Here is a 26,323-nt window from a genome sequence, read left to right on the forward strand (position 1 = left end):
TGAACTGCATGTGGAAACACAGGGCTTGTCACACTGCCGAGGCATCCTTCTGGCAGTCCTGATGCAGCCCCCGAGGCCAAGGTCTGGGCTTGTGCCCAGCCAGTGGGAGGAGAACCAAGGAGAGCCTGGAGAAGAGAGAAAGCTCTGGGTGAGAACAGCAGTGGCCAGCCTGTGAATGGGAAGAGAGAGAATCTCTGCGAGCAGGGAGAGGCGCATCTACTGATGATGGCAAAGGCCCTGCGTAAACTTGCTAGAGATTAGCCAGTAAGCATGGTCTCTCCTGCAGGTGTGAGGAATTAAAGTCATTTGTGTGGGACAAATATAAGGGGATTTCCCTGAGTAAAGAATCAACTACATTTAGTTGAATTTGTACCCATCAGATAGCATTCCAGTGAAAGCTAAGGGAATATCAACACAATTGTTATACTGGAAACTTCCTGTTGGGTATGGTGTCTATTATAAGACTGAGCATATCTTGCTAAATCCTTCCTGAGCATGTTACCAAATTGAGCCAGGATTTGGAGTACGAAGGACTGGATTCTAGTTCTGCTTTATTAGCTATGTGACTTAAGCAAGACACTTGGTCCTTGAGCCTCAGATTTCCTTTCAGTAAAATGGGGTTGTAATGACTCTCAAGATGCTGTGAAGTTGAAATGAGATTGTGACTGGAAAAGCATCTTGTAAGTTGTCAGGAGCTTGCAGTTTATTTTAAATCAAAGGCATGTGGGTGGCATTATCTAAAGCATTACTACCCTCAAGGCCCTCCACAACCAAGTCTCAATTTAATGACCCTCTCTTGCAAAACCTCTCTTGACCCATCCCTTCCCTAGATGAGTTTTCTTGCTCTGAGACAGGCACCACCATCTCCCCAGCCCAGCTCGGCTCTCTCCTGCATTTGCTTAGATGGTCATGGTTCATTCTCTGTGTCTTGCAAACTTCAGAGATCCCTGCCCTCTGGTCTCTGAGGATGCATAGGTCCACCCCGAGCCCATTTCCTCATCTGTAAAGTAAAGGGGTTGGGCTAGATTGAGGTCCCCTACCCACCCCCACAGTCTGCAATCCAGCCATATTCCACCGTGCTAACCGGGAGTATGAGAGCCATGCATACTGTCCAGCCAATGACAAGTAACTATCAAAAGACATCAACCCTTACTAAGAGGACAAATTAGTAATCTACTCTCTGTGATAGATAAGGTGGGGTTTGTGGCAGCATTTCAGTGAACTAGAACATCTAAATGAAAAGTGATGCCTCTGATTGGTCCTCATAGTTGACTGTTACCAGAGAAGTACCATTTGCTGAGTGCTTGCTATGCGCCAGGTATTACTAGAAATTGCATCATAGTTACAATGTACTGGCTATTCTGTGTATCGACGTTGTGCTAGATACTAGACTTTCCCCTCATTTCCACAGAACCTTGCAAAACAGACTTACAGATGGGAAAATTGAGGTCTAGAGGAATTAAGCAAATCACCTGTGGTCATCTGGCTACTAAGTGGCAGAAGCAGGTTCGAGTGCCTGCATGTCTGACCACAAAGCCTGTGGATGGGATCACTTGGTCCACTGCCTGGCAACACCACCTAGCTTACTCTTAGATTGTCTGTTTCTTGTTTCTGGTGTCCCAGGACTAACAGTTACCCCAGTGACATTCTTGATACGGTTCTAGGCTTTGCCCTAATGTGGGAATCAATGCTCTCTCTCTGGTTGAGGTGGCCAACCTGAAAATTTCATGGGAAAAACCCACCTGGATATGGCATCCTCCCTCCTCTAGCATGTTGGAGACACCTGCTCAGCTCTCTCCTCATTCCCTTCTCAGTGCACCTTCCCCCTTGTCTCAGCACAAACCAAGGGTGGGAGGGAAATGAGAAATCCAGAGAGCTGGAGGAGGCAGGTTGTGCCTGCGGGAGTAATTACAAAACTTTTGCAAATTCCAGTTTCAAATCTGCGAGACTGTAGCGTTTGGTAAAGCTCATTGGCTTGCCTCATTTTCCTGTGCTGTGTCACAGGGTTTGCAAAGGAAGGACCCCCCAGGCTTCTTAGTAAGGGAAACTGAGGGAACCAGGGACATGATGGAGCCAGCTGGGTGCTGACAACTGCTGGGACCCGGAAAGCTCAGCAGGAGCTGTGGATGCTCGTGGCTGGAGACAGTCTTCAGACTCAGCCCTGGCTCTTAGCAGCATCCGCACCTCTGCGGCCACCCCTGTTGGCAGTGCTCCCTGCTCCCCCTCTCCTTGGAAGACACCGTCTGAGCCCAATGCCTGAGCCTCTCACCGGGAAAGGCAGACCTCCCACAAGAGAGTCATCTCCATTCCTCGTTGCATCAGCCAGGCCTTAGTCCAGCCTCAGGGCTAGTGTTTTCCCAGGAGAAACAGGCAATGGGGTGCTGGCCATGATTTAGAGGTGGCATCCCTAAACCGTGTGGAGTGGAGTTGAGGCCTTTTTCAGCAGCCAGGCTTGGGTGAGCTCTGCTCACAGTTCACCTGCATCCATGTTCTCAGAGTCCAAGGGCCCTCCCGGCACAGGATCCTCTGGCTGGTCCCCCCTAAGATCATCATCGCGGGGCCAGCTCCAGGCAGAAAGCCCAGGGTCAGTGTCTGCGTCAGGTGGCTCAGAAAGAGGGGATGGGACATGCTTGTCTGGAGCTGGAGGAGCTGCTCAGGACCCCTCCAGGGAGGGTGTGATCAGCAGTTCTTGAGCTTCCTTCCCTCCTGGGCCTTCTTTTCCAAAACTTTCCTAGGCTTTTCTAAAGACCAGGAGAGGAAGGGCCGGGCAGACCCAGGGCACGGGGTAGGGTGGGGGGACCCTTCCCTTTACTCCCTCTCCTGCCCCTTTCAGCCCTCTGACACTCCAACTCCAACAGCACATCCCTGCTGCCACCCCTTCCACCTGCTCCCTGCCCCCAGGACTCCTGTTCCACCATAACTCAAATGACTAAATGTTGGCTAAATTGGAGGTGAGAGAGGAAGGATGACGTAGTAGAAAGAAAAGATATACTCCCTTTACTTAATGAGCAAATGACACTCCCCAGCCCAGCACCCTGTCCCCTTAATTTTGCTGTTCGCATTAGTCACTCTGCTGAGGGAAGTCACTTAAGTACTTATTCCAATGCCTGACACATAGTAAGTGCTCCCTAAACAGGAGCTGTTATTGGTGCTTTTTTCCTCCTCTTTTTTTCTGGGATCCACCCCCCTGCCACCCGCCGCCCCAGCTCTTTCAGTCCCAGCTCCTCTCAGGACAGAGCTCACAGAATCAGAAGCTCAACCTGCGAGCTGGCCAGAGGCTGAGAGGCTGGAGTAAGTTCATTTGTGCCTGTTCCTAGCACCGGTCTAGGTCACAGTCTTCATGGCCTGTGCTGGTGTGGCGTGCCCTGAGGACCAAGTGTACCTCCCAATTCGGCAGCAGGCCTAGAAGTCTTTTCTTTCCTCTTTTTCTTGTGTCCTGAAGCATCTAGTCGCTGCCCTGGGCTTGGCTCCCCCTGCTGGAACCTTTTCTACCTGCCCAGGTGTCCCACGGAGAGCTGGCGGCCATCCTAGAGACAGGACAAACCAGGGCAGGAAGGGCCAGAGTGTCCCTTCAGGTCAGAGAGAGAACCAGAGACAGCAAGTGACTTTCTTAAGGTCATACAGCTGGCTATGGTGTAGCCATAGTGAGCACCACAGCCGCTGACGCTTTCTTCTAAACTATTTAAGCATTGGCTGCTGCCGCCTGATTTCTCCTGAGCTGGCCCTCTGCCTGGCCAAGCCTGTTTCTAGCCTCTGAGCTTCTGACAGAAGTCTTAAAACAACACCAACATTAACAGTAGTAGCCGCCGTGGACTGAGTACTTATTCAGTGCCAGAGCCTGGGCTGGCTCTTTCACAGACATTGCCTAGCCTCGCAGCAACCCTACAGGTAGAAGAGTGCTAGTAGTAGCTCCATGTTACAGATGAGTCAACTAAGGCTTTCAGAAGTTATCACTTAAAAAAAAAAGGGGGGGGGAGTTCCCGTCGTGCCGCAGTGGTTAACGAATCCGACTAGGAACCATGAGGTTGCGGGTTCGATCCCTGCCCTTGCTCAGTGGGTTAATGATCCAGCGTTGCTGTGAGCTGTGGTGTAGGTCGCAGACACGGCTCAGATCCTGTGTTGCTGTGGCTCTGGCGTAGGCTGGCAGTTACAGCTCCAATTAGACCCTTAAGGGGCCTGGGAACCTCCATATGCCATGGGAGCGGCCCAAGAAATGGCAAAAAGACAAAAAAAAAAAAAAAAAAAGAAGAAGTTATCACTTGCCTCAGGTCACACAGTTTCCCAGTGGAGAACGTATGTCTGACCACACAGCAGTTTGTTCTCCGCTAAGGGCCATCCTGTGGGTAGAATCCCCCAGGTGGATTTCCTGTGTTCCTTTGGAAGGAGCTGGGGCTGCTCCTGCCTGCATCCTCACAATGCTCATGTCTCAGGCACATTGGTGTGGCTTAGCAGAGTTGGGACAGGGAGCAGGGGGCGGGGGCGGGGTGGGGGCAGGCAAGGTATTTGAGAAGCAAATGGTTGAATTAACAAACTCGTGACCCTGGAGTTCCCGTCGTGGCTCAGTGGTTAACAAATCCGACTAGGAACCATGAGGTTGTGGGTTTGAGCCCTGGCCTTGCTCAGTGGGTTAAGGATCCAGTGTTGCCGTGAGCTGTGGTGTAGGTTGCAGACGTGGCTCGGATCTCGCGTTGCTGTGGCTCTGGCGTAGGCTGGCAGTTACAGCTCCGATTAGACCCCTATCCTGGGAACCTCCATATGCCATGGGAGCAGCCCCAGAAAAGGCAAAAAGATTAAAAAAAAAAAGAGAAAAGAAAAGCTTGTGACCCCAAACTTACTTCTGCAGGGATAATAACTGATAATGAACCGAGTGAACTTGAGGATGTTGCTGGACTGTGATAGGAATGTGCATATTGCCAAGTGAATTATAATCAGGGGTTTCTGCCTCTGGCTTTGATTTCTTTTTTGCATGTGACTTTTGTTGCAGAAAGCGTCTCTCAACTAGTCTCATTAAGTCTCACATGAAGCAAGAATCCCAACAGGCAGAGAACAGCTCCAGACCAGGCCTCACTCGTTCACACTGTGTGTTCGGTCGGGTGTGCTTATTTGGTTCGAGCTCCCTGTGTGTGTGTCCCCTGTTACGAAAATTTAAAAAGAACTTTCTGCCAAAGATGTGGGCACTCAGGGTAGAGTTGCTGAGCAGACACCCGCCTCTCGCCTGCAGTCTGCTGCTCTGCTGATGTGGCGGGGCTGGCACAGGCAGCTCATCTGCCTGCAGATGCCAGCCTTCCTGTCATGTGTTTTCCCAGAGGAAAGGCTCAGAAAGCCATGGGTACAGAGGAGGCTGGCTTTGCCTGATTTCCCTCAGGAACCCAGAAACCTGGACCTGAGGCTCTCGGAGATGCCAGCAGGAAACCCAGAGAGTGTACGCAGGGCCAGCTGAGATTGTCCCCACTTCATAGCCAGGAAACCTGAGAAGCAGAGGAGAAAAGAAGCACAAGATCCATAACAGGTTTAGAGCCAGGACCGGCACCTGTGTGTCTGGAACCAAATGCCTATAGGCCACAGAGACATAGATTTTTTTTCTTTTTTAATTGTAATGACCTGTTCACTTACGGCTTTCCCTATACAGCTGAATTAAATGGTGCTGGAAGTGACTTTTTGGAAATGATTTGTTGTTGTTGTTGTTGTTGTTGTTGTTGTTGTTGTTGTTGTCGCTCTCACAGCATATGGAGGTTCCCAGGATAGGGGTCGAATCGGAGCTGTAGATTCGACCTACGCCAGAGCCACAGGCACGCGGGATCCGAGCCGTGTCTGCAACCTACACCACAGCTCACGGCAACACCAGATCGTGAACCCACTGAGCAAGGGCAGGGACCGAACCCGCAACCTCATGGTTCCTAGTCGGATATGTTAACCACTGCGCCACGACGGGAACTCCTGGAAATGATTTTTTAAAGTTTTTAGCCTGAGTTTCAATTTATTCCTGTTTCCGCAAGCATTTATTGAGAACTTACTGTGTGCTCATCCATATTTCTGGGATACAGTAGTGAGTGAAACATGCAGGACCCATGACCTGGTGGTGGAGCTTGTGTTCAGGGGGAAAGAGAGATGTTAATCAAATAACCACAGGACTGCATGGCAGCTGTGAGGTGTGCCATTGACACACCTGCCATGATTTTGTCCAAATTCTGTCCTTGGTTCTGTCCAATTCAAAGTGACTTTCCTGGAGTTCCCGTCGTGGCGCAGCAGAAACGAATCCAACTAGGGAACCATGAGGTTGCGGGTTTGATCCCTGGCCTCGCTCAGTGGGTTAAGGATTTGGTGTTGCCGTGAGCTGTGGTGTAGGTTGCAGATGCAGCTCAGATCCTGCGTTGCTGTGGCATAGGCCGGTGGCTACAGCTCCGATTAGACCTCTAGCCTGGGAACCTCCATATGCCGCTAGTGTGGCCCTAAAAAGATGAAAAAATAAAAAATAAAATAAAAACAAAAACAAGATGAGTTTCCTATTGCCACCCCCAGAGACCTCCATCTAGACGACCAGATCTGGATTCAGCTCTGTTCCTCAGTGGTGAACAGCATTGCTTTGGGGGTTCATTTCTTCCTTTATTATCCATAAAATATTCCAGTATCTACCACATGTAGGGTCTTCCAGAATCTGGGGTGCATATTAAGTCTTGCCCAAGAACTCAGTTGACTTAAAGGTGTTTTCTTCGTCAGTGTCTGTCTTCAAGTCTCTCCGGATCACATTTATTAACCATTCTCTTTGGGGAAAAAAAAATAGGGTCAGATTAGGTGTAATTCCCCCCGCCCCTCAAAGCCACACACCACTCCTCCCGGAAAACTACTCTTCCCTTTCCATGCGTGAGCTTTACTGAGGACAGAAATGAGAGCAGATGGTGCTGGGGAGAGCAGTGGTTCCCAAAGTGGGCCCTGAGGACCATGGGGGTCCCTGAGACTCTTGGGAGGTCCAAGCACCTTTTGTAAGAACATGTCATGTGCCTTTTTGCTCTCCTTTCCTCTCAAGGGGAGTTTTCCAGCAGCTACAAATACTGTGATGTCACAACCAACTGGATACAGAAGCAGATATGAAAATCTAGCTGTCTTCTATTAAGCCAGGCATTAAAGAAATTTGCACAAATGAACAGCTCTTCGTACTAAACGTTTTTGTTTTGTTTTCGAAAATGTATTTTTCTTTTCAAAATGGTACTTGTGTTAACATAATGGGCATATTATTGGTGTTTAAAATGAATTAGTTTCTTTTTTTTCTTTCCTTTTTTTCTTTTTTCTTATGGTGCCACCTGTGGCATATGGAAGTTTCCAGGCTAAGGGTTGAATTAGAGCTGCAGCTGCTGGCCTACGCCACAGCCATGGTCATACCAGGTCTGAGCCATATCTGCAGCTTACGCTGTGGCTTGCTACAAAGCTGGATCCTTAACCCACTGGGCAAGGCCAGGGATGAACCAGCATACTCCTGGACACTCCATTGGTTCTTAACCTGCTGAGCCACAATGGGAACTCCTGAATTACTGTTTCTTAGTTTTAATTTCTAATCTAATAAATACTGATAGCTGCAATTTACACAGAAAAGGTCCTTGGGATAATTTTAGGGGCATGAGGGGCCCTGAGACCCATAAGTTTGAGAACTGCTGAGCTAGAGGATTATGGGGTCAGCAAGGTGTTAGGAGAAGACCATTTACTCAAGACTCAATGGAAAGGATAGGCAATGAAAACCTGCTGTATAGCACAGAGAACTAAAGCTAGGTACTTATGATGGAACATGATAGAGGATAATGTGAGAAAAAGAATGTATATATATATATATGTGTGTGTGTGTGTGTGACTGGGTCACTTTGCTATACGGTAGAAGGGGACAGAACACTGTAAACCAAGTATAATTGAAAAAATAAAAATCATTTAAAAATGCAAAAAAAAAATCAATGGAAAAGCTTAAATCCACATCATTCCTTATTGGGATGTCTGCAGTCTGTCCCAAGGTGTGACTGGTACATGCTGCAAGATTCCTTTCAAACTATGGAAATACCTTCTCTCTGTGCGAGGAGAGGGACTGGACTTGGCATCACCTGGCTACCATGTTTTAGAAATAGGCACCAGGAGTTCAGTTCCCTGGTGGCTCAGTGGGTAAAGGATCCGGCATTGTCACTGCTGTGGCTCTGGTTACTGCTGTGGTGTAGATTTGATCCCCAGTCTGAGGAACTTCTGCATGCTGTGGGCACAGCCAAAAAAAAAAGGAAGAAGAAGAAGTATGCATCCAGGACCACTCCTGAATCTCCCCTGGGGTGGGGCCAGGACCAGCGCTGCTAAGTCTTATTCTTATGTGAACACAGCCTGTGGAGCCTGGTTCAAATCTAAGCCCACATTCCTCAACACAGTTGCAACACAGGCGTCCCCCCATCCTTGTCTGCTGTTGGGGCCAGCTCCCTCTCCAGGGATTGTAAACAGGGCTTCTTCAGCTCAAGGAGGAGAGAGCTGGGTCTCAGGAGACAAGTGTCCCAGGAGCCCTGGGGGTAATCCCAGGCCAGATGTGCCTGGGGTGGGCATGCCAGGCCAGATGTGGAGTTGGGGGTGTGCCTGGCCCCTCCAAGGACTCGGCTCTCTGCTTGACGGCATCCTCCCTTTGCTCCACACTCAGCCTGGAACCTGCAGCTCTGCACACGTAAAAACCTGTGTGCTTCCAACCCTGGTTTCCCCAGGACTCTATTGAGAGCCTCTGCAGCTGGTAGCCAGGGGTTTCAAAGGTCACCCCAGCTGGGCGGATTAGAACAACAGATCTCTCTGACCGGGTGAAGTTGGCTGCTGGCGCAAGGCAAGTTTCAACATCTGGGAGCAGTCAGACGTACGCCCCTTAACTTTTGAGTCTGGCCCTGGGCTCTGCGGCATCCCCGGCTCTCCTTCGCTGTCTACCTTCTCGGACAGACCTTGGACAGGCATCTCTGCAGTACAGGGGTAAACCAGGCAGCCCACGCATCCCGACTCCTGGGAGAGCTGCCCAGGGAAGAGGCCACGGTAAGGCGTGTCTGATCTCTGGTGTGTGGTCCTGCCCCACTGCTTGCTTCTGTGGGTCATGGCAAGTCAGCCTGCATGGCCCACAGCCGAGAAGCAGCTTGTTCCAGGATCAGGAGCGATTAGGGAATTTGTTGGTATTCTAGCTCACTGAAGAGAGAGGATTAAGGTGAAGAGAGGGAGCTGTCATTGCCTGGGGCATTTGCACCTTGGTGGTTTGCTGCATCTGTTCTGTGCCTGAGGCTCCGGTGGGTTCATGGCTGACTGCCAGGTTTGCAGGGCGGAGCCCGCGGGGAGCCCATCCCTGAAGGGAAGCTACCATGTTTCCAGGATGCCTTGCTGCCTGATCAGGTGCTTAAGGACAGCGATCATTTAAAATGTACGCACTCTGGGTAAGAAAGGGGAGAACTGGCTTCTCTAAACTTGTTCTGCTATAGAACTTAATCCCTGATTATAAACTTTTTTCTGAGTCTTCTTGCCTCGGGGTTGCCCTCTCTTTTTGCCATAGTTCAAAGTGTTCCTTTCTGGGTTCAAGAGACAATTCAAAGTGCTTTTGATGGAATTAAAGTCAAGTTATCTTAGTGCTGCTTTGAATGATTGATAAATTCTGCTACTTGTGGAAACCTTATTTGGAGGAGAGCTTTGTGTGTGTACGTGTGTGTTTGGGGGACGGGTGCTGCTTCCAGCTCTCTGCCCACCGCCATTCCTGATCCCCTCCTCCTTTTTTTCCTCTTCTTACTTCTTTCTCCTTTGATCTGCTTTTAACTGGTATTGAATGAAACCCCCTAGCTAGGTGTATTTGATTCCAGCCCCTGATACTGCTCTGCCTATAGAGAAATTATCCTAAAAACTACCCAGCCCCTCTGATGTTTGAACATGGTCACCAGGCTGGATGAGAGATTAGAAGGGAACAAGGAGAGTTTGGTTTGATTTATTACTGTTGTTATTTTGATAGAGCATTCCAAATATGTCAGTAACCATAAACTGGCAGTGTGGACGGAATCTGTTTATGCAGCTGATGGCAGGGGGCGGGGCGCTGGGCTGAGCAGAGCTGTTTGGTGTGTCAGCCAGCCTGCGAGGGGGCTCCGGTTCTGCCTGCGTGGTAGTTAATAACTGCCCTACCCACTGACACCCACCCCCAACTGGATGTCCCCTTGCAGAATTGACCTGCCTCTTCTCTTTCTAATCTGAAGCCAGACCTTCCCACCTGCCCAGGGATGGATGACTTCTGTCTTCAGTGTTTGAGGCCAAACATGTTCCTTTTGATGAGAGGAGGGGGCCTTCAGGAAACCTCAGAGGGTCTTGGATCAAGAGGATCTATAGAGAGGATTCTGAGCCTGATGTCACCATGCCTAGTTTCCAGCTCCTCCAAAAACAGAGGTGGGAAGGTCTTGTGTCTCCCAAAGTTAGGCCTGAAAGCAGAAAGGGGTGTTACATTTCCCGCCCCTTTCCTTTGTGCAACTCCCAAGCCTCTGCCTAGTGCATCTGCTATTACTGGGGAAGAGCAGGAAATGCCTCGTCTGGGTCAGGCAGCCCTTCAGGAAGCCCAGAGGGTACAGCTGCCATCAGAATTTGGTTTGGTTTCCATGTCTTAGCTATGTACCTTGGACAAGTGCACTTGGCTTTCTGAGCCCTGGTGTCCTCATTTGTGACTGAAGCATAATCAGAACTGCCTTGCAGGACCAGGGGATTGAGTGAGATTAGGGCCCAGCCGGATGTCGTGTGCGTGCACCTTGCCCATTCAGTGCTCTCGCAGAGATAGGACTGTGCTGCGGAGGCTGCCGGGGACCCCGGGCCTTCCGACCCACCTTCTCACTGTGTGCCATCTGCTTCCCGCTGCTGTTACACAGTAATCCCACTGGATACCCTTGCCCTGAGAATAACCAGGCTGGCCTGGGCTTGCTGTCCTTGGTGAAAAAGGTCTATCCTGCAGGGTGGGGAACTTGCTTTCCCTTTGGGAGCTGGATGACGAGGATATTGACAGCTATTATCGAGAGCCTTTTATGCTGTACTAAGTGTTGTATATACAGTCTTATGTATTTATTTATTTGTCTTTTGTCTTTTTTAGGGCCACACCCATGGCATATGGAAGTTCCCAGGCTAGGGGTCGAATCGGAACTGTGGTCGCTGGCCTATGCCACAGCCACAGCAACATGGGATCAGAGCTGCATCTGTGATCTACACCACAGCTCAAGGCAACGACAGATCCTTAACCCACTGAGCAAGGCCAGGGATTGAACCCGAAACTTCATGGTTCCTAGTTGGATTCGTTTCCAATGTGCCACGACGGGAACTCCTACAGTCTTATTTAAATCCTCCCCGCAACTGTACGAGGTTGATATTATTGTTCCCATTTTACAGAGAAGAAAACCGGGGCCAGGAGAGCTGGAGTACCTTGGCCAGACCACAGCTAGAAAGTAGCAGTGCCCTGGATTTCTGGCCTTGTGATAGCTGCCCTCACTCCACCCCACTCCTGGTGCTGGCAGCACAGAGTGTATCTGTCACCACACTTCGTGGCAGTGGAGCAGAGTACAGGAAGCAGTGTCCCCTCTGGGGTGTGGTCCTAGGTGGCTCCGCAGGATATAAGAACCCCATTCCTTCCCTATTGCTATGTTATCACACTTACCACACACTCGTAATTATGACTGCTCTATCCCTAATACTGGCTGATAACATGGTAGCTGCCCAATAAATTTATTTTAATGCAGTGAATGATCGTGTCCTGATTCTTGCCGTTAAAATTATATGATTACCACCTTGAAATAGTTCTGCAGGGAGTTCCTGTGGTGGCTCAGTGGTTAACGAATCCAACTAGGAACCGTGAGGTTGTGGGTTCGATCCCTGGCCTTGCTCAGTGGGTTAAGGATCCAGCATTGCCGTGAGCTGTGGTGTAGATTGCAGACGCTGTTCGGATCCTGCATTGCTGTGGCTCTGGCGTAGGCCGGTGGCTACAGCTCCGATTAGACCCCTAGCCTGGGAACCTCCATATGCCGTGCATGAGTGGCCCAAAAAATGGCAAAAAGACAAAAAATAAATAAGTAAATAAAAAAGAAATATTTCTGCAAACACATACATAAATACAGTGATACAAATATGGCAAAAGGCTAATTGTTGAGTGTACATGACGGGTGTTTGAGATGCTCATTTTATTCTTTCTGCTTTTCTGTTGGAAATTTTCCATAGTAAAACTTGTTTTTAGTTTAAAATTTTTATATTATCAAATTATTATTATCATTTTCCTTATAAATATACAGATAGAACTGCCTGATATTCTGCTATATTCACCCAATTCTCACTGTTGGATATTTAACTGGTTTTTATTTGCATTTAAATGGATTGTTTTCCTTTTTCTTATAAATAATGGGATTAGCAGTCTTATATATAAATTTAGGGCTGCATTTCTGATTCTTTCCCAGTACTTTTTTTTTCTTGTCTTTTCTAGGGCCGCTCCTGCGGCATATGGAGGTTCCCAGGCTAGGGGTCCAATCGGAGCTGTAGCTGCCAGTTTATGCCAGAGCCATGGCAACGTGAGATCCGAGCCGCCTCTGCAGCCTACACCACAGCTCACAGCAACGCTGGATGCTTAACCCACTGAGTGAAGTCAAGGATCGAACCCGAAACCTCATGGTTCCTAGTCAGATTCGTTAACCACTGAGCCACGACAGGAACTCCCCAGTAATATGTTTTTAAATGTAGGAATACCAAGGAAAGAAATGGATGATTTTTTTCAGAATCTTTTTGCCACATTGCTTTCCGGAAAGATTGTGTTAGCTCATACTCCTCCAAAGGGTATGAGTCTACCCAGTCTCACTAGTATTGACTATTATTTTCTTTTTAAATGTCAGTTTGGTTAGTTTTTTAAAGTAATAATTGTTTCTTAATTTGCATTCTGGGATTCTGATTGAGGCTGGGCAGTGTCCATTAGCGTTGTGGTCGTTTGTCTATCTTCTGTGAATCACCCAAGTGATAGCTCTATTTATCTCTCAGAGTGTGTTTTCTTAGATACAAAGTGTCCTAGTCCTTTGCTCTTGTTGCAGACATTTTATCTTAGGCCATCATCTGCCTTTTAATGCTGTCAATGGTTTGCTATGACATACCAAAAAAAAAAAAAAATCTCAGTTTTGGAGTTCTCACTGTGGTGCACTGGGTTAAGAACCTGACTGCAGCTACTCCGATTGCTGTGAAGGAACGGGTTCAATCCCCAGCCTGACATGGCAGGTTGCTGTGTTGTTGCAGCTGTGGCTTAGGTCGAAGCTATGGCTCAGATTCAATCCCTGGCCTGGAAACTTCTATATGCCATGGGTGCAGTCATAAAAAATTAAAATAAAAAATATCTCAGTTTTATGCGTATGTGGTAGCAGCTCTCAACTTTCTCTTTTATTACCCCAATCTGAGACCTCCTTCCCACCAGCTGACTCTACTGCTTACAGGAGGCGAGAGGGTCCAGGGGTTAAGAAGAGGAGCTTTGGGGAGTTCCTGTTGTGGCTCAGTGGTAACAAACCTGACTAGTATCCATGAAGATGCAGGTTCAATTCCTGGCCTTGCTCAGTGGATCAAGAATCTGTGAGCTGTGGTGCAGGTCGCACATGCGGTTCAGATCTTGAGTTGCTGTGGCTGTGGTGTAGGCCGGCAGCTGCAGCTCTGATTCGACCTCTAGCCTGGAAATTCCATATGCCAAAGGTTGGCCCTAAAAAAAGACAAAAAAAAAGAATAGTAGCTTTGGTGCAAGACACCTGGGATCAAATGCCAATGCTGCTCCCTACTAAATGTCACGTCCTGCTGAGCCTCCCTGGTTGTAGTCCATAAAGTGGAGATGATGAGATTATGTGTCTCCATGTTGTTGTAAGGAGCAAATGAGCTATTATTTATAGTGTTTGGAATAGTTCCTGATATGTAGTAAGTGCTATTTAAATTTGGCTTTTATTGTACTGCAGTGAACCTGTAAGTCTTATCATTTGGAAAGGATTTTGTTTGCAAAGCTAATCCTTCATCAATGAAAGGAGAAAGCTGGCTTTGTCAAGCAAAGGATGTGCCCTGGGACAAACAAACCTAGGTCTTTGTTACTTTAACTTGTACTTCAAAATAGATCTCCATTTTATTTTTATTAGATGCTATTAAATTTAAACAAACTAATTTCATGCCCAGACACCACTGGGTTTGTTTCTGTCAGCTTGCCCCACTTAGCATGAAACTTTAGCTTGTGGCTGAAAATCCAGAGAAAGTGAAGAGAAAAATAAAAAACAGAAATACTGTTCCTCTTCAGTTTATTTTGTTTTATTTTATTTGCTCTTTAGGGTCGCACCTGCAGTATATGGAAGTTCTCAGGCTAGGGGTTGAACCAGAGCTGCAGCTGCTAGCCTACACCACAGCCACAGCAATACCAGATTAGAGCCACATCTGTGACCTACACCACAGCTCATGGCAACAGCTCCATTTTTGACACCCAAAGTCCATTTCTATAGTTTTCAACCATAACTATTACCTATTACCTATTCCACTTCCATAATTGATCCCAAGGAATTTCCTTTGTTCCAACCAACCTGCCAGCGCTATGGACATCTATCTAGTCCCAGTGAGGCCCTGAGCCAGGAGTCAGGAGCCTGAGGTTTTCCTGCTGGCGATGCCATCATTTGCTTTGTCTCTCTGGGCAAGTGACTTACCTGCTCTGGGCCTCAGTTGAAAATGGAGGGCTTAATCTGGGTAACCTTGAAATGCTTCCTTCTCCAATTTTCTGTGACCTTTGAGGCTTTTTTGCAATCCAGCCCCCAGAAGTGGGATGCCTCCCCAGCCTTGCTTCCTTCCCGCATTCAATCCCCCACACTCACCTCTTCTCATCCAGGATCCTTGCCATGTGAACCCCAAACTCTTTGCTCCCATGTGGATCCCATTTCCTTTAGCCTGAGAGCTCTCACCCTTTAGGCAAAAGCAGCCTTGGCTTTCTACCACAAGCACCTAATGTAGATATTAATTCCGGAGGTTGAGTGACTATTGAGCTCCGACTTTAGATACCCATTGTAAAAATGCTGAGAACCATCTGGTTTCTCTCTTCCTGCCCTTGAAGTTCTCCCAGGGGTTGGGGGGAGGTCAGGACATGGTCTAGAGCTGGTGTCAGGTGGGCAGCTTTGCATGGGGGGGGGGGACACAGAGGAGCCCTGTTTACTCCCAGAGAGGAGCTCCTGCTGGACCCTGACCTCTTGGGGCTCTCTGGAAAACCCATGACACCGTGGCCCCAACCAGCACACTGGGCACTCCGGCTGCCTGCGGGAGACGGGCTGTACTTTGTCTTGTCTGACCTGCTCTTCCTTCCTGTTTTTGCAGACCATGGGGGATGTGAAGCTGGCTGCCTCGACACACGTTTCCAAAACCTCCTCACCATGGATCACTCGAGAGTCGGCTCCACGCCCCTGACCGAGGCCCCTGCTTTCATTTTGCCCCCTCGGAACCTTTGCATCAAGGAAGGAGCCACTGCCAAGTTTGAAGGGAGGGTAAGAAGCGAGGCAGGGGTTGGGACATGGGGGCGTCACTTCTACTCCAGCCCTCTCCACAGCAGGCTGGTCTGGCAGAAGGGCTGTTTCTCCTTTGGGCCTGCGTGTAAAGTGAATATGCACCGTTTTTCTCTATTTCTTGTGTTTTGGTTGCCTTTGGGTTGTGCTGGAGAACTCGGGGCTTGGGAAGGACACTGAGATGTTTTGCCATTAACACAAGTCATGTTCCAGATACGTGCCCCTGACTGTAGGAGAAGAGCTTGGGTTTCAATACGTGCCCTCAACTCTGGACAATTGAGAATTAACTCTCATTTTTCTCTCGCTTCCTACCGGAAGGAGTGTTTGGTTAACTAACCCTCAAGTGCATCCACGTGGTACCTCCAGAGCAGTGGGGGGCAAGACAGCCCTTATTTCAACTCTGTCACCTTTCACTAATGGGTAATTTGATAGGGATTGCATTGAATCTGTAGGTTGCCTTGGGGAGTATGGGCATTTTAACAATATTAATTTTTCCAACCAAAGAGTGGAATATCTTTCCATTTCTTTGAATCCTCTTTAATTTCCTGGATTAACATTTTTTTGGTTTTGGTTTTGGTTTTGGTTTTTTTGTTTTGTTTTTTTTGTTTTGTCTTTTGTCTTTGTCTTTTTAGGACTGCACCCAAAGCATAGGGAGGTTCCCAGGCTAGGGGTCTAATCAGAGCTATAGCTGCTGGTGTACACCACAGCCACAGTAATGCCAGATCTGGGCCGCGTCTGCAACCTACACCACAGCTCACGGCAACGCCAGATCTTCAACCCACTGAGTGGGGCCAGGGATGGAACCCACAACCTCGTGGTTCCTAGTTGGAATCATTTCCGCTGCACCACAACAGGAACTCCTCCTTGATTAATGTTTTATGGTTCTCAGCATATAAGTCTTTCACCTCCTTGGTCAGGTTTATTCCCAGGTATTTAATTTTTGGGGGGTGCAATTTTAAAAAGCATTGTATTCTGTATTCCTTTTCTAACATTTCATTGTTAGTATACAGAAATGCTACTGATTTCTGAATGTTATTCGTGTATCCTGCTACTTTGCTGAATTTGTTGATCAGTTCAAGTAGCTTTTGGGTTGAGTCCTTAAGGTTTTCTATATATAGTATCATGTCATCTGCATACAGTGACAATTTTACCTCTTTTCTAATTTGGATACCTTTTATTTCTTTTGTTTGTCTGATTACTGTGGCTAGGACTTCCAATATTATGTTGAATAAAAGTGGTGAGCATGGGGCATCCTTGTCTTGTTCCAGATTTTAGTGGGCCTTTCACTAATGGGTCTTGGTCTCTTGCCTTTACTGGACCCCATTTCTTCCTCTGCAGATAGGCAATGACCATTCCTTGTCTGGAAAGGAGAAGTTGGGAAGAATAGCTGTGAGAACACTGAGGTTATGCCCATTTGGAGAGGCTTTTAGTAAGCCACTGGCTCCGGCTACAAGAAGTCAGATCATCAGTTTGATGGAGAGATGCATGTGGAAGTCAGGGGATTTGCAACTAATGTTTGTCCTGAATTAAACACAGGTGATCTCCCCCAAAGGTTTAGAGGCTAGAAGGCTTTGATCTGAACAAGAGAGAGCCAAGGTGATGAGGAACTCAAGGTTGTACTATGAGTCTATCATTAGAAGCAGGCCCCTGAAATCTTGTGGAAGGAAGGGGTCAAGAACATCCCTCTTCCTGGCTGATGCTGGGCTTTGTCCTTGTCTAAGTGGCTGGTTTGACTGTGTGGTCATCTGGAGACTATTCAGGGTCTGCACTGCATTATGTGCTCGGCATGGGCCTGTCTAATTAACTGCTGGCGGATCTGATGTTCCTTGTCTATCTTTTCCCTGAAGAAGGTGGTGGGAGATGTTGGTGATGCTGCAGAGTGGTCTCTTTTTCCTCTCTGAGCTCTACCAGGATGAAAGCTCTTTTCTGTTGCCCTGACTGTAGTCCCCTCATCCTCCTGCCCCCACAGCTAGCAGGAAAGAAGCAACAGGAAGAGTCCGTGGGGATTTGGAAATGGGGAAGTACTGATACATGCTGCAACATGGATGAATGCTGAAAACACAAGTGGAAGAAGCCAAACACAGGAAGCCAGATACTGAATGATTGCACATATCTGAAATGTCCAGAAGAGGCAAACATATAGCGACAGAAAGTAGATGAGTGGTTGCTGAGGGCTACCAGGAGGAGAGGGGAATGACAAGCGACTGCTAAGGCGTGCAGGATTTCTTTTTTTTCTTTTTAATTTTATTGAAGTACTATTGATTTACAACGTTGTATTATTTTCTGCTGTACAGCAAAGTGACTCAGTCATATATATATATACACATTATTTTTATATTTTTTTTCCATTATGGTTTATCACAGGCTATTGAATAAAGTCCAGGTGCTATACAGTAGGACCTTGTTGTTTTTCCATTCTGTGTATACTAGTTTGCATCTACTAATCCCCAACTCCCACCCACCCTTCTCCTATATCCCTTCCTGCTCAGCAACCACAAGTCAGTTCTCTATATCTGTGAGTCTGTTTCTGTTTCATAGATAAGTTCATTTGTGTCATATTTTAGATGCTACATATGAGTGATATATGGTATTTGTCTTTCTCTTTCTGACTTACTTCACTCAGGGTGAGAGTCTCTAGGTCCATCCACATTGCTGCAAATGGCATTATTTCATTCTTTTATATGACTGAGTAGTATTCCACTATGTATGTGTACCACATCTTTATCCATTCATCTGTTGATGGACATTTAGGTTGCTTCCATGCCTTGGCTATTGTGAATAGTACTGCAGTGAACATAAGGGTGCATATATCTTTTCAAATTATAGTTTTATACATCTGTATGCCCAGGAGTGGAATTTCTGGATCCAATGGCAACTCTATTTTTCATTTTCTGAGGACCTTCCGTACTGTTTTCCATAGTGGCGGCACCAATTTACATTCCCACCAGCAGTGCAGGAAGATTCTCATACAGGGTTTCTTTTGGGGATGATGAAAATATTCTGAAGTTGGATAGCGGTGATGGTGGCACGACTTTGTGAATATAAGATAGTGGATTTACACCTAAAAAATAAAAAGTGAATAAAAGTGATCTTTTGAACAATGGCTTGGAAAAAACCGATCCTATCTCCATACCTGCCCTCCTGTCCAACTACTTCTCAGAGACAAACTCCTCCTTCACATTCAGACAAACATGAACTAAGAGCTGACTTAGCTTCTGTAGATGAAGATGCCTCTGCTTCCTTTGCTGACCTAGGAGGTCACGAAGGAGCTGAGCCTTTGGGTTGTTTGACTTGGAACCTTCGTAGGATGAGCCCTGGCCCAGGAGTCCACATACGGGGCTTTCTGCTGCTCAGCCAGCCTCTGCTTGACAGGTCAGACCTTCTCTGCTCTTTGGTTTCCTTATCTGAGAGGAAACAAATAGTTGTTCCTGTCTTTTCTGGCCTACAGGAATGTGAAAAGTAAGCAAGTTGAAGATGAAAATGGTAACAGCAGTTCATAAAGTCTAAAAGCAGAGTAATAGTATTTTTTTAACGAGGAGATGTTCACACAAATTTAATCATCTCAAACTATTCTGTGGCATTTCATACATGCACAATTTGTTTACAGTTCTCTTAAAGCATCCTCTGTGTGAACATTTTATTTTGCTTCTGTTGAGGAAACAGTTGACATTGTAGATTACCATGGGCTAGAGGTCAAAGCGAATGTATTCCTCCAAAGTCAGCTTATACAGCAGCAATTGACACTATAATGGAAATCAATTATAATAAAAAAATTTTTTTAAAAAAAGTCAGCCTGCAGAGCTCCAACTTCCCAGAGTTAACCCAGAACAACATCTTGACAGCATGCTGGTGGATAGTGGACACAGAAGGAAGATGATTCCAGAAGGAAGATGTTAGGTGGAGTGTCTGGCTCCATCTGAGAACTTGCAGAAACACAGAGGGAGGGGCCGTCATAGGAAGTGTCCTGTACGTCTGCATTATCAGTGTGGCAAAGGACACAAAGGAACACTTTGCATCAGGGAAGGGCCACATCAGATGACACCAGAATGAGGAAGTGGTTGTTTGGATACCAGAGATGAGGTTGAGCAGGGGTGTCCCTGACCTGGTGCCCTCAGAGAAAGGAATGGTAGAGGGTGGGTGGCCTGAGCAAAATAGGAACTTGGAGGAGGAGTCGCTTGTAACAAAAGACTGAGTGCCAAAGGGGGTCTCCCTCATCACAAGCAGGAGTCCTCTGCCTCAAGGGCGTACTAACCTTCTCTGCTGTGGCCGCCTGACCCTGCGTGCAACTGACCCCTCTCTCTAGGCCCTGGGATGCATCCTGTTCTAGAGGCTCATTCTGCACCGGCCAGTCCTGGTGTCAGTTTCACAACGAGCTCCGGACCTCAGCTCTCGAGCATCTCTTACAACTGAGTGACTTTAAAAATAAGCCTTCAAGCAACTTCTTAGACCTGGTGGTACCCATCACAGCTGGCAGGACCTCTCTTTTCCTTACAGCAGCCTGGGGACCTCTGTCTGTTTCCTCTCCCCCTATTCCCTCCAAATAAAAAGTTGCTATCAGCTCTAAAATCTGGGTGAAGAGTGTTCTGGGATGTCCCAGCTTCTTCTGCAAGGGGATACAGGATCCTCCCATCATTATATTAACACAGTGGACTCCACAGATGTGAGAACATTATGAAAGTTTGTTTCCTACTGCCCTCTGAAGCTGGTAATACAAAGTTGATTCAGCCCTGCACTTTCTGGTTTTATTCCTGAAAGAGGTAAAAAATCTTTGCCCTCCCCACCTCTACTCCCTCTGTATTTATTTTCAGGCCAACGACTTAATGAATGAACCCTTCCTCTCCCCTTCTTGTTTCTATCAAAAAGACTTGATGTGGGAGTTCCCTGGTGGCCTAGTGGTTAGTATTCAGTGCTTTCACCACTGCAGCCTGGGTTCAATCCCTGGTCTGGGAACTGAGATCCCATGTCAAAGTCGCTGCACACCATGGCCAAAAAAAAGACTTGGTGACCTTAAGGCAGGACCACAGGTGCCCCTTGTGGTTCTTGGCTTTCTGAGAAACTCCAAACTGTGCAGATGCTCAGCCTGCATCTCACTCCCTCACACCCATTAGGGTTTTTCCACCACCACGGACCCCATGACCCACCCCCTCTGCCCTTCCTTTTTCCATTCTAGAGGCCACTGTAGAAGCTTTCTTTACAGCTAAGAGCGGCTCAGTGACACAGTTGGCTGAAGTCAGCTAGGGTGTCTCTGGGAAAGCTCTTGCTTTTCTGATTAAAACAAAACAGATCCCTGGATCGCTCATATTCCGCCCCTCCCTTCCTTCCTGCCTTGACTGCAGATTTGATGGCTGGTGCTCCAGTAGCCATATTCAAACCATGAGGGAACAAGCTAGAATATAAAGGGTTGGTTGGAGTGGGCATGGGTGGGTGGGTGAAACAGCAGTGTAAGTGCATCAAGACAGAGGGAGCAGCTAAGAGGCAAAAATCCTACGCCTTAGAGAGTTTCCCAGATAGATCTTTGGCTGTGGTTATTCACACAGGAAATTTTACAGCAATGTTCCTAAGTGATAAACACCTAATGAGATGCAGGTGGAGATATCGTCTCGAAGTGATGGGAATAAGGAGAGAAGACAGCACAGAGAAGAACTAAAAAAACCTTTTCAGACCATTACCAAACCTATCAACAGTGAGGGGAGGGCTTGAGTTGAATGTGACCCCGCAGTTCAAGCATTCTAGAGGATCCCTGGCTGTGGCCGTCTGACTTGAACCCACAGGGTCAAGGGTCTAGGGGCGGAAGCCAACTCTACGGGGTGATTTAATGTCATTATAGAAAACTACTATTTGATCAGGATCTACTGCTTAAGCCAAAGCTACCTACCCACCCACCCCCGTTTTTGGCTCTACCAGCTGCAGGAGATTATATTTTCCAGATCTCAAACAACTTTGGATCTATATCTCATCTTTAGATCCAGGCAGCATGAAGCCACATTCTTGAAACTCCTGTTTCTTCATCTGACCACACACCCTCGCCTAAGAGCAGAGGATCTGTCTGCCACTGGAGAGACATCATCCCCCATGTTCTGGGCACCCAGAACCCTAGAGTTTTCTACCCACTTTTAAAACCTGCAGGGAGATGTGCCTTGGCCTGAGTGGCATGGTCAAGGGGCAGCTGTGCGCTTGGGGGAGGGGGGACAGGACAGTAGATGCCACTCAGGTGTGGGATCTATTGTCTACCCACCTGCGTAGGAGGACCCCAGCAGTGCTGGGTACAACTAGGGCGGGACTGTGCCCTGCCCGGTGAGCACTGCTGCCCCGCACCCTGGGTGCTGGGATCCTCCAGGGACAGCTGGCCCAGAGGCCACAAGTGCCAGGGGCTGACTGACACGCCTCCAGCTCTTCTGTCCCCCAAGCAGCAGCTAAAGCGCCCATGGGCCGCTTCCCCCAATACAGGGTCAAGAACAAAAGGAATGAGATGGTAGGAAAAATACTGAAATTCCTACAGGTGTCTTTCCTTCTATCCTGGAATTCACCCTTATCAGGAAAAGCAAACATGGTGATAGGCCCTGGCTGGGCTGCGAATCAAATGAGCTGACACTTTAGTGCCTCTTGAAGTTCAGCCCAAATGAGGTTTCAATCCAGATGGAAGGGCTTGGAGTTGACTGAAGGGGGCTTCACAGTCAAGGGCTAGTCTGGCCTGCTCAAGCCACGTTTAAGTCGTGGAGGGTGGAGGAAGGGGAGAGCGAAGGCCCCACCAATGAAAGCAGGAATACCTCCTCAATTTCCACTTTAACCAGCAGCGCTCTCCTTCTCCCACTAACCCCTTCCAGCTCACTTCTAACTCAGGAGTATCCATTCTGCTTTCTGTCCTCAGAGGCCTTAACCATGAAGTTCTTGGGTAAAGCATCTAAAACAGGAGGATGTGATGGTATAATCAGCTGCTTGAAATGTTCCATAAATAGCTTGTCTTATAGGAATGGAGAGGAGATTAAGATTAAGATAGACACCTTATCTATCTTCCAGGCTTGGAAACTGGTTTCTTGCTTCCTGACTTCTGCGCTTCCAGGTGGTCCTTCCCACAATGCAGGACTGACTGTGCACCTGCTAACTTGATATCCAGGAGCCTTGGATGAGGTTCTGCAGCACTGCCTAAAAGGCTCTTCCTATCAGCCCTGAGCTCCGCAGCCCTGAGCCCTGCCCCTGCCCCTCCCTTAGTCCCTCTAACACAGCCACCCCAGCCCTGCTCATCCCCACACACAACACAGAAACTTTGTTCTGGTGTCACCTTTGTGGGGGAAGGGTAAGCAAGGAAAGCATGTTATCTTCCCTATCGATTAGGAGTGGGGGCAGAGTGTGATAGGAAGGGACCTAGCATTTGTCACTGCCCTCTGGGACCAGGCATGTGATCTTAAACATTTTGTCCTCATGGTAAAGTAGCTTTATCCTCATTAAAAAATTTTTTTTTAATTTTTACTCCTCGTTTTGTACAGTACATCCTTGTAGCCTATCTTATCCGCAGTAGTTTGTATCTCCCACCGCACCTCGCCCCATGGTGCCCCCGCCCCGCATAACCACTAGTTTGTTCTCTTTATCTGTGAGTCTGCTTCTTTTTTAAAAAAATTTCACTAGTTTGTTGCATTTTTTAGATTCTATGTATAAGTGAGATCATGCAGTATTTGTCTTTCTCTGTCTGACTTATTTCCCTTAGCACAATGGCCTCATGTCCCCATTTTTTATAGAGGAAGAACCGAGCAGCTCAGAGAAATTTCAGAACTCACCCAGGTTATGTCAGTAAGTGAAGGAGGCAGTCCTTCTGGGTCCAAATCTTGTACTTCTTGCGCTACCTGATGTCCTCCCTTTTGCATGTCTCCTCTGGTTCCTTGACCTCAGTGACTGTTTCTTATTCATCTTCATGCCCCAGGAGTAGCACAAGGCCTGCCACATGGTGGGCGCAGAAAATGTTGGTTCTTCTGAGAACCAAGGTGGTAGGGTCTGACCTCAGACCTCTTGCCAGCCCAGTCCAGAGGGATTCAGTCCCACGCCTCTGCTAGGATCTTGTCTCCCCTCCCCCACCGTGCACTGTTCCCACCTGCATCCCTGCATCCCTACTCCCTGTGCCCTTATCAGGAATGCCCTTCCTTGTCCCACTCCATCTTATCCAGTGTCAAGGTCCTATTTAAACCCTACCTCATTCGGGCTACTTTCCTTCAGTCTGTTTTCTCTTTCAAGCAATTTATTAGAGGATAGAGAAGCCAAGGTAAAGGATGTGCTGTATTCCTAATAATCACATAAAATCATCCGTGAATAATAACCACAGGAAAGGGTTGACCGCTTTGGCCTTTTTAAAATGTTATTATTCACTAGTCATCTCTTTGCCTATAACTTTATTATAAAGGAAAAATGATATACGTGTTAAACTATTTCTAAAACAAAAACTCCAGCAAAGTAAAAAATTTCCTTGCCTTGACCCTTACTTCCACTCTCGAGAGGTAGCTGCCATTAACTATCTGAATATACTTTTGGAAATATTCTAGCCAAATACAAGCATACATCTGCATGTGCTTTTATGTATACAAATGGACCCATGTACATATACTGATTTGCAACTTGCTCTTTTATCATCTTTTGGCATTTCTTTTTGATGGTTAAATGTTTGATGAGAGTTTATTACAATGGAATGGACCAGGAAATTTGGTTATTTCTGTGGTACTCAAAATTTTTAAGGTCATAAATTGGAATTAGGCCTGATAACATTATACCAGGATGTATCAGATTTCTAGAAATTTCATACAACTTCTAAAACACTATAGTGGGAGTTCTCTGGTGACCTGGTGGTTAAGGATCTGGCATTGTCATTGCTTTGGGCAATTTTTTTTTTTAACATTAGCACATAAATCTGCCTCATAGATATACCTGAAATAATCCCGAGCTTTCTAACCCTCAGTTGCTCTTTCCTCTGAATTCCTATAGTACTTACTTATATGATTCATTTTTACTTTTATCAATGTACCGTATTATCAGGTTTTGTTTTTTTGTATTTTGCTTCCTTAATGAGAATGAGCTGTTTGAGGTCTAGAGTTGCGTTATCCCATAGGATAGCCATTGGCCACATGTGGCTATTTACATTTAGGTTAAGATTAGTTAAAATTAAATAAAATCTAAAAATTCGATTCCTCAACCACGCTAGCCACATTTTCAGTGGTCAATAGCCACAGGTGGCTCATAGCTCTCTGTTGGGCAGCACAGATTAGTGAACATTTCTGTTATTACAGAAAGTGCTATTGGGCAGGGCTGACCACTCTTGTGTTTCATTCTGTCCCCATACACTTGGGATCCACAGCTAGAAGTTATACTGAAAATAACTCTTCCATTCATAGCAGAAATAAGATACTAAATTCTCAAGTTTTTTTTTTTTTTTGCTCCCCTGCGGCATATGGAATTCCTGAGCCAGGGATCAGGTCCAAGCCTCAGTTGTGTACGCCATGGCTGCAGCAATGCCAGGTGCTTTACCCATTGTGCCAGGCCAGGAATCGAACCTATGTCCTGGTGCTGCAGAGACACAACCAGTCCCATTGTGCCACAGAGGGATCTCCAGATATTAAATTCTTAAGAATTTCCCTAGGGCATAAAATTCATTCAAAGAACAATGTAATCTCTAGGTGAATGAATCTTCATTTTCCATTTTCGTTGAAGAATGATAATCTTGGCCTCCAGTAAGCTCGAATGTGCTCCCAAAATTTCAGAGCTGTCTATTCCAGGTGGCTCAGAAATTGTCCTGACAAGGAGACTGGTGGTGGGCTGCCCGATGTCACAGAATTCCCAAAGTATTCACAGAAAAAGGAGCAGCCTGGGAAATGACAGGGCAAGTCGTGCTGAAACTGCAGTTGTCAGCCGTTCATGGCCACTGTGATTTGACTGAACACGTAACTAACTTCTCCTCCCTCAAAATAGGCCCCTGAAATGAACATAAGGGTTAAAAAGAATGGATGCAGGGCTGCACTGAGAACAGGAGAGGGGCGTTGGTGGACGAGGGATTTCCCTGGGTTTGCACGGATGCTAAGTCAGCGCTGCCACCACTACATGTACTGGGTGAGGTGTCAGCCCAAGTAGAGCCGCACATATGAGATGAAAGGATGCAGAAATTAGGATGGGCTGTAGGGCAGAAAGCAGGGGGATTAAAAAGATGTGTACTTAATATCTCTATGGGAAAACCGAAGCTCTTGGTGTGGATATTAATCAGTATCTCAGCAGAAAGTCTTTTTTACTTTGCCCCCTGGTAACATGTGCTGTGTGTCCAGCTGCTCCACCCAAACACTGTAAGGGAAGCCGCCAGTAGACGCGTCCCCCGGGGGACAGGACGACACCCAAGGATGGAACCCCATCTGCCCACATTTGGAAACTAGTTCTTCAACGATTGTGAAGAGTGAATTCATGGCCACCAGATGCTGGAAGGAAATATTTGCACAACGTATTATTGCTATCAAGAAAATTACTCTTTTTTTTTTTGAAAGTCAATCTATAGACATAGCTCAAAAGTGTTGGTTGTAGTTACAGAACAGAAGGCAAACTCTGTAAGTGTTGGCAAGCCGATCGCAAAGGAATTGTGAATGGTAGGGAAGAGGAGGGAAAGAGGACAAAAAACTAGAAGGATGCTAAGGTTCTCCTCATCACATGGTGAGAGGCGAGGAGACACCAGCTAAAACAGATGGGGCAAATAACAGAGGCTTGAAACCATAATGACAGAGGTCAAAAATGATCCGCCCATCGGCCATGTTTGGCACACAGATCTTTGATGTTTGGTCGGC

General features: G+C 47.1%; 1 protein-coding gene across 7 annotated transcripts in view; it reads left to right on the forward strand.

Moving 5' to 3' along the window:
- MYLK (myosin light chain kinase) overlaps positions 1-26,323 on the forward strand; it is a 299,797-nt gene that overhangs the window by 94,116 nt on the left and 179,358 nt on the right. For 4 of the 7 annotated variants that reach the window (XM_021070234.1, XM_021070231.1, XM_021070236.1 and 1 more), the window contains one exon: positions 15,340-15,506. In XM_021070234.1, the coding sequence (XP_020925893.1) occupies positions 15,396-15,506 (111 nt within the window). In that variant the 5' untranslated portion in view covers positions 15,340-15,395. Of the gene's footprint in view, positions 1-8,809; positions 9,025-9,160; positions 9,401-15,339; positions 15,507-26,323 lie in introns of those variants that run through there. The other 3 variants (XM_021070237.1, XM_021070233.1, XM_021070235.1) reach the window with 3 other exon arrangements.

This window comes from Sus scrofa, chromosome 13, assembly GCF_000003025.6.
Source record: "Sus scrofa isolate TJ Tabasco breed Duroc chromosome 13, Sscrofa11.1, whole genome shotgun sequence".
Lineage (NCBI taxonomy): Eukaryota > Metazoa > Chordata > Mammalia > Artiodactyla > Suidae > Sus > Sus scrofa.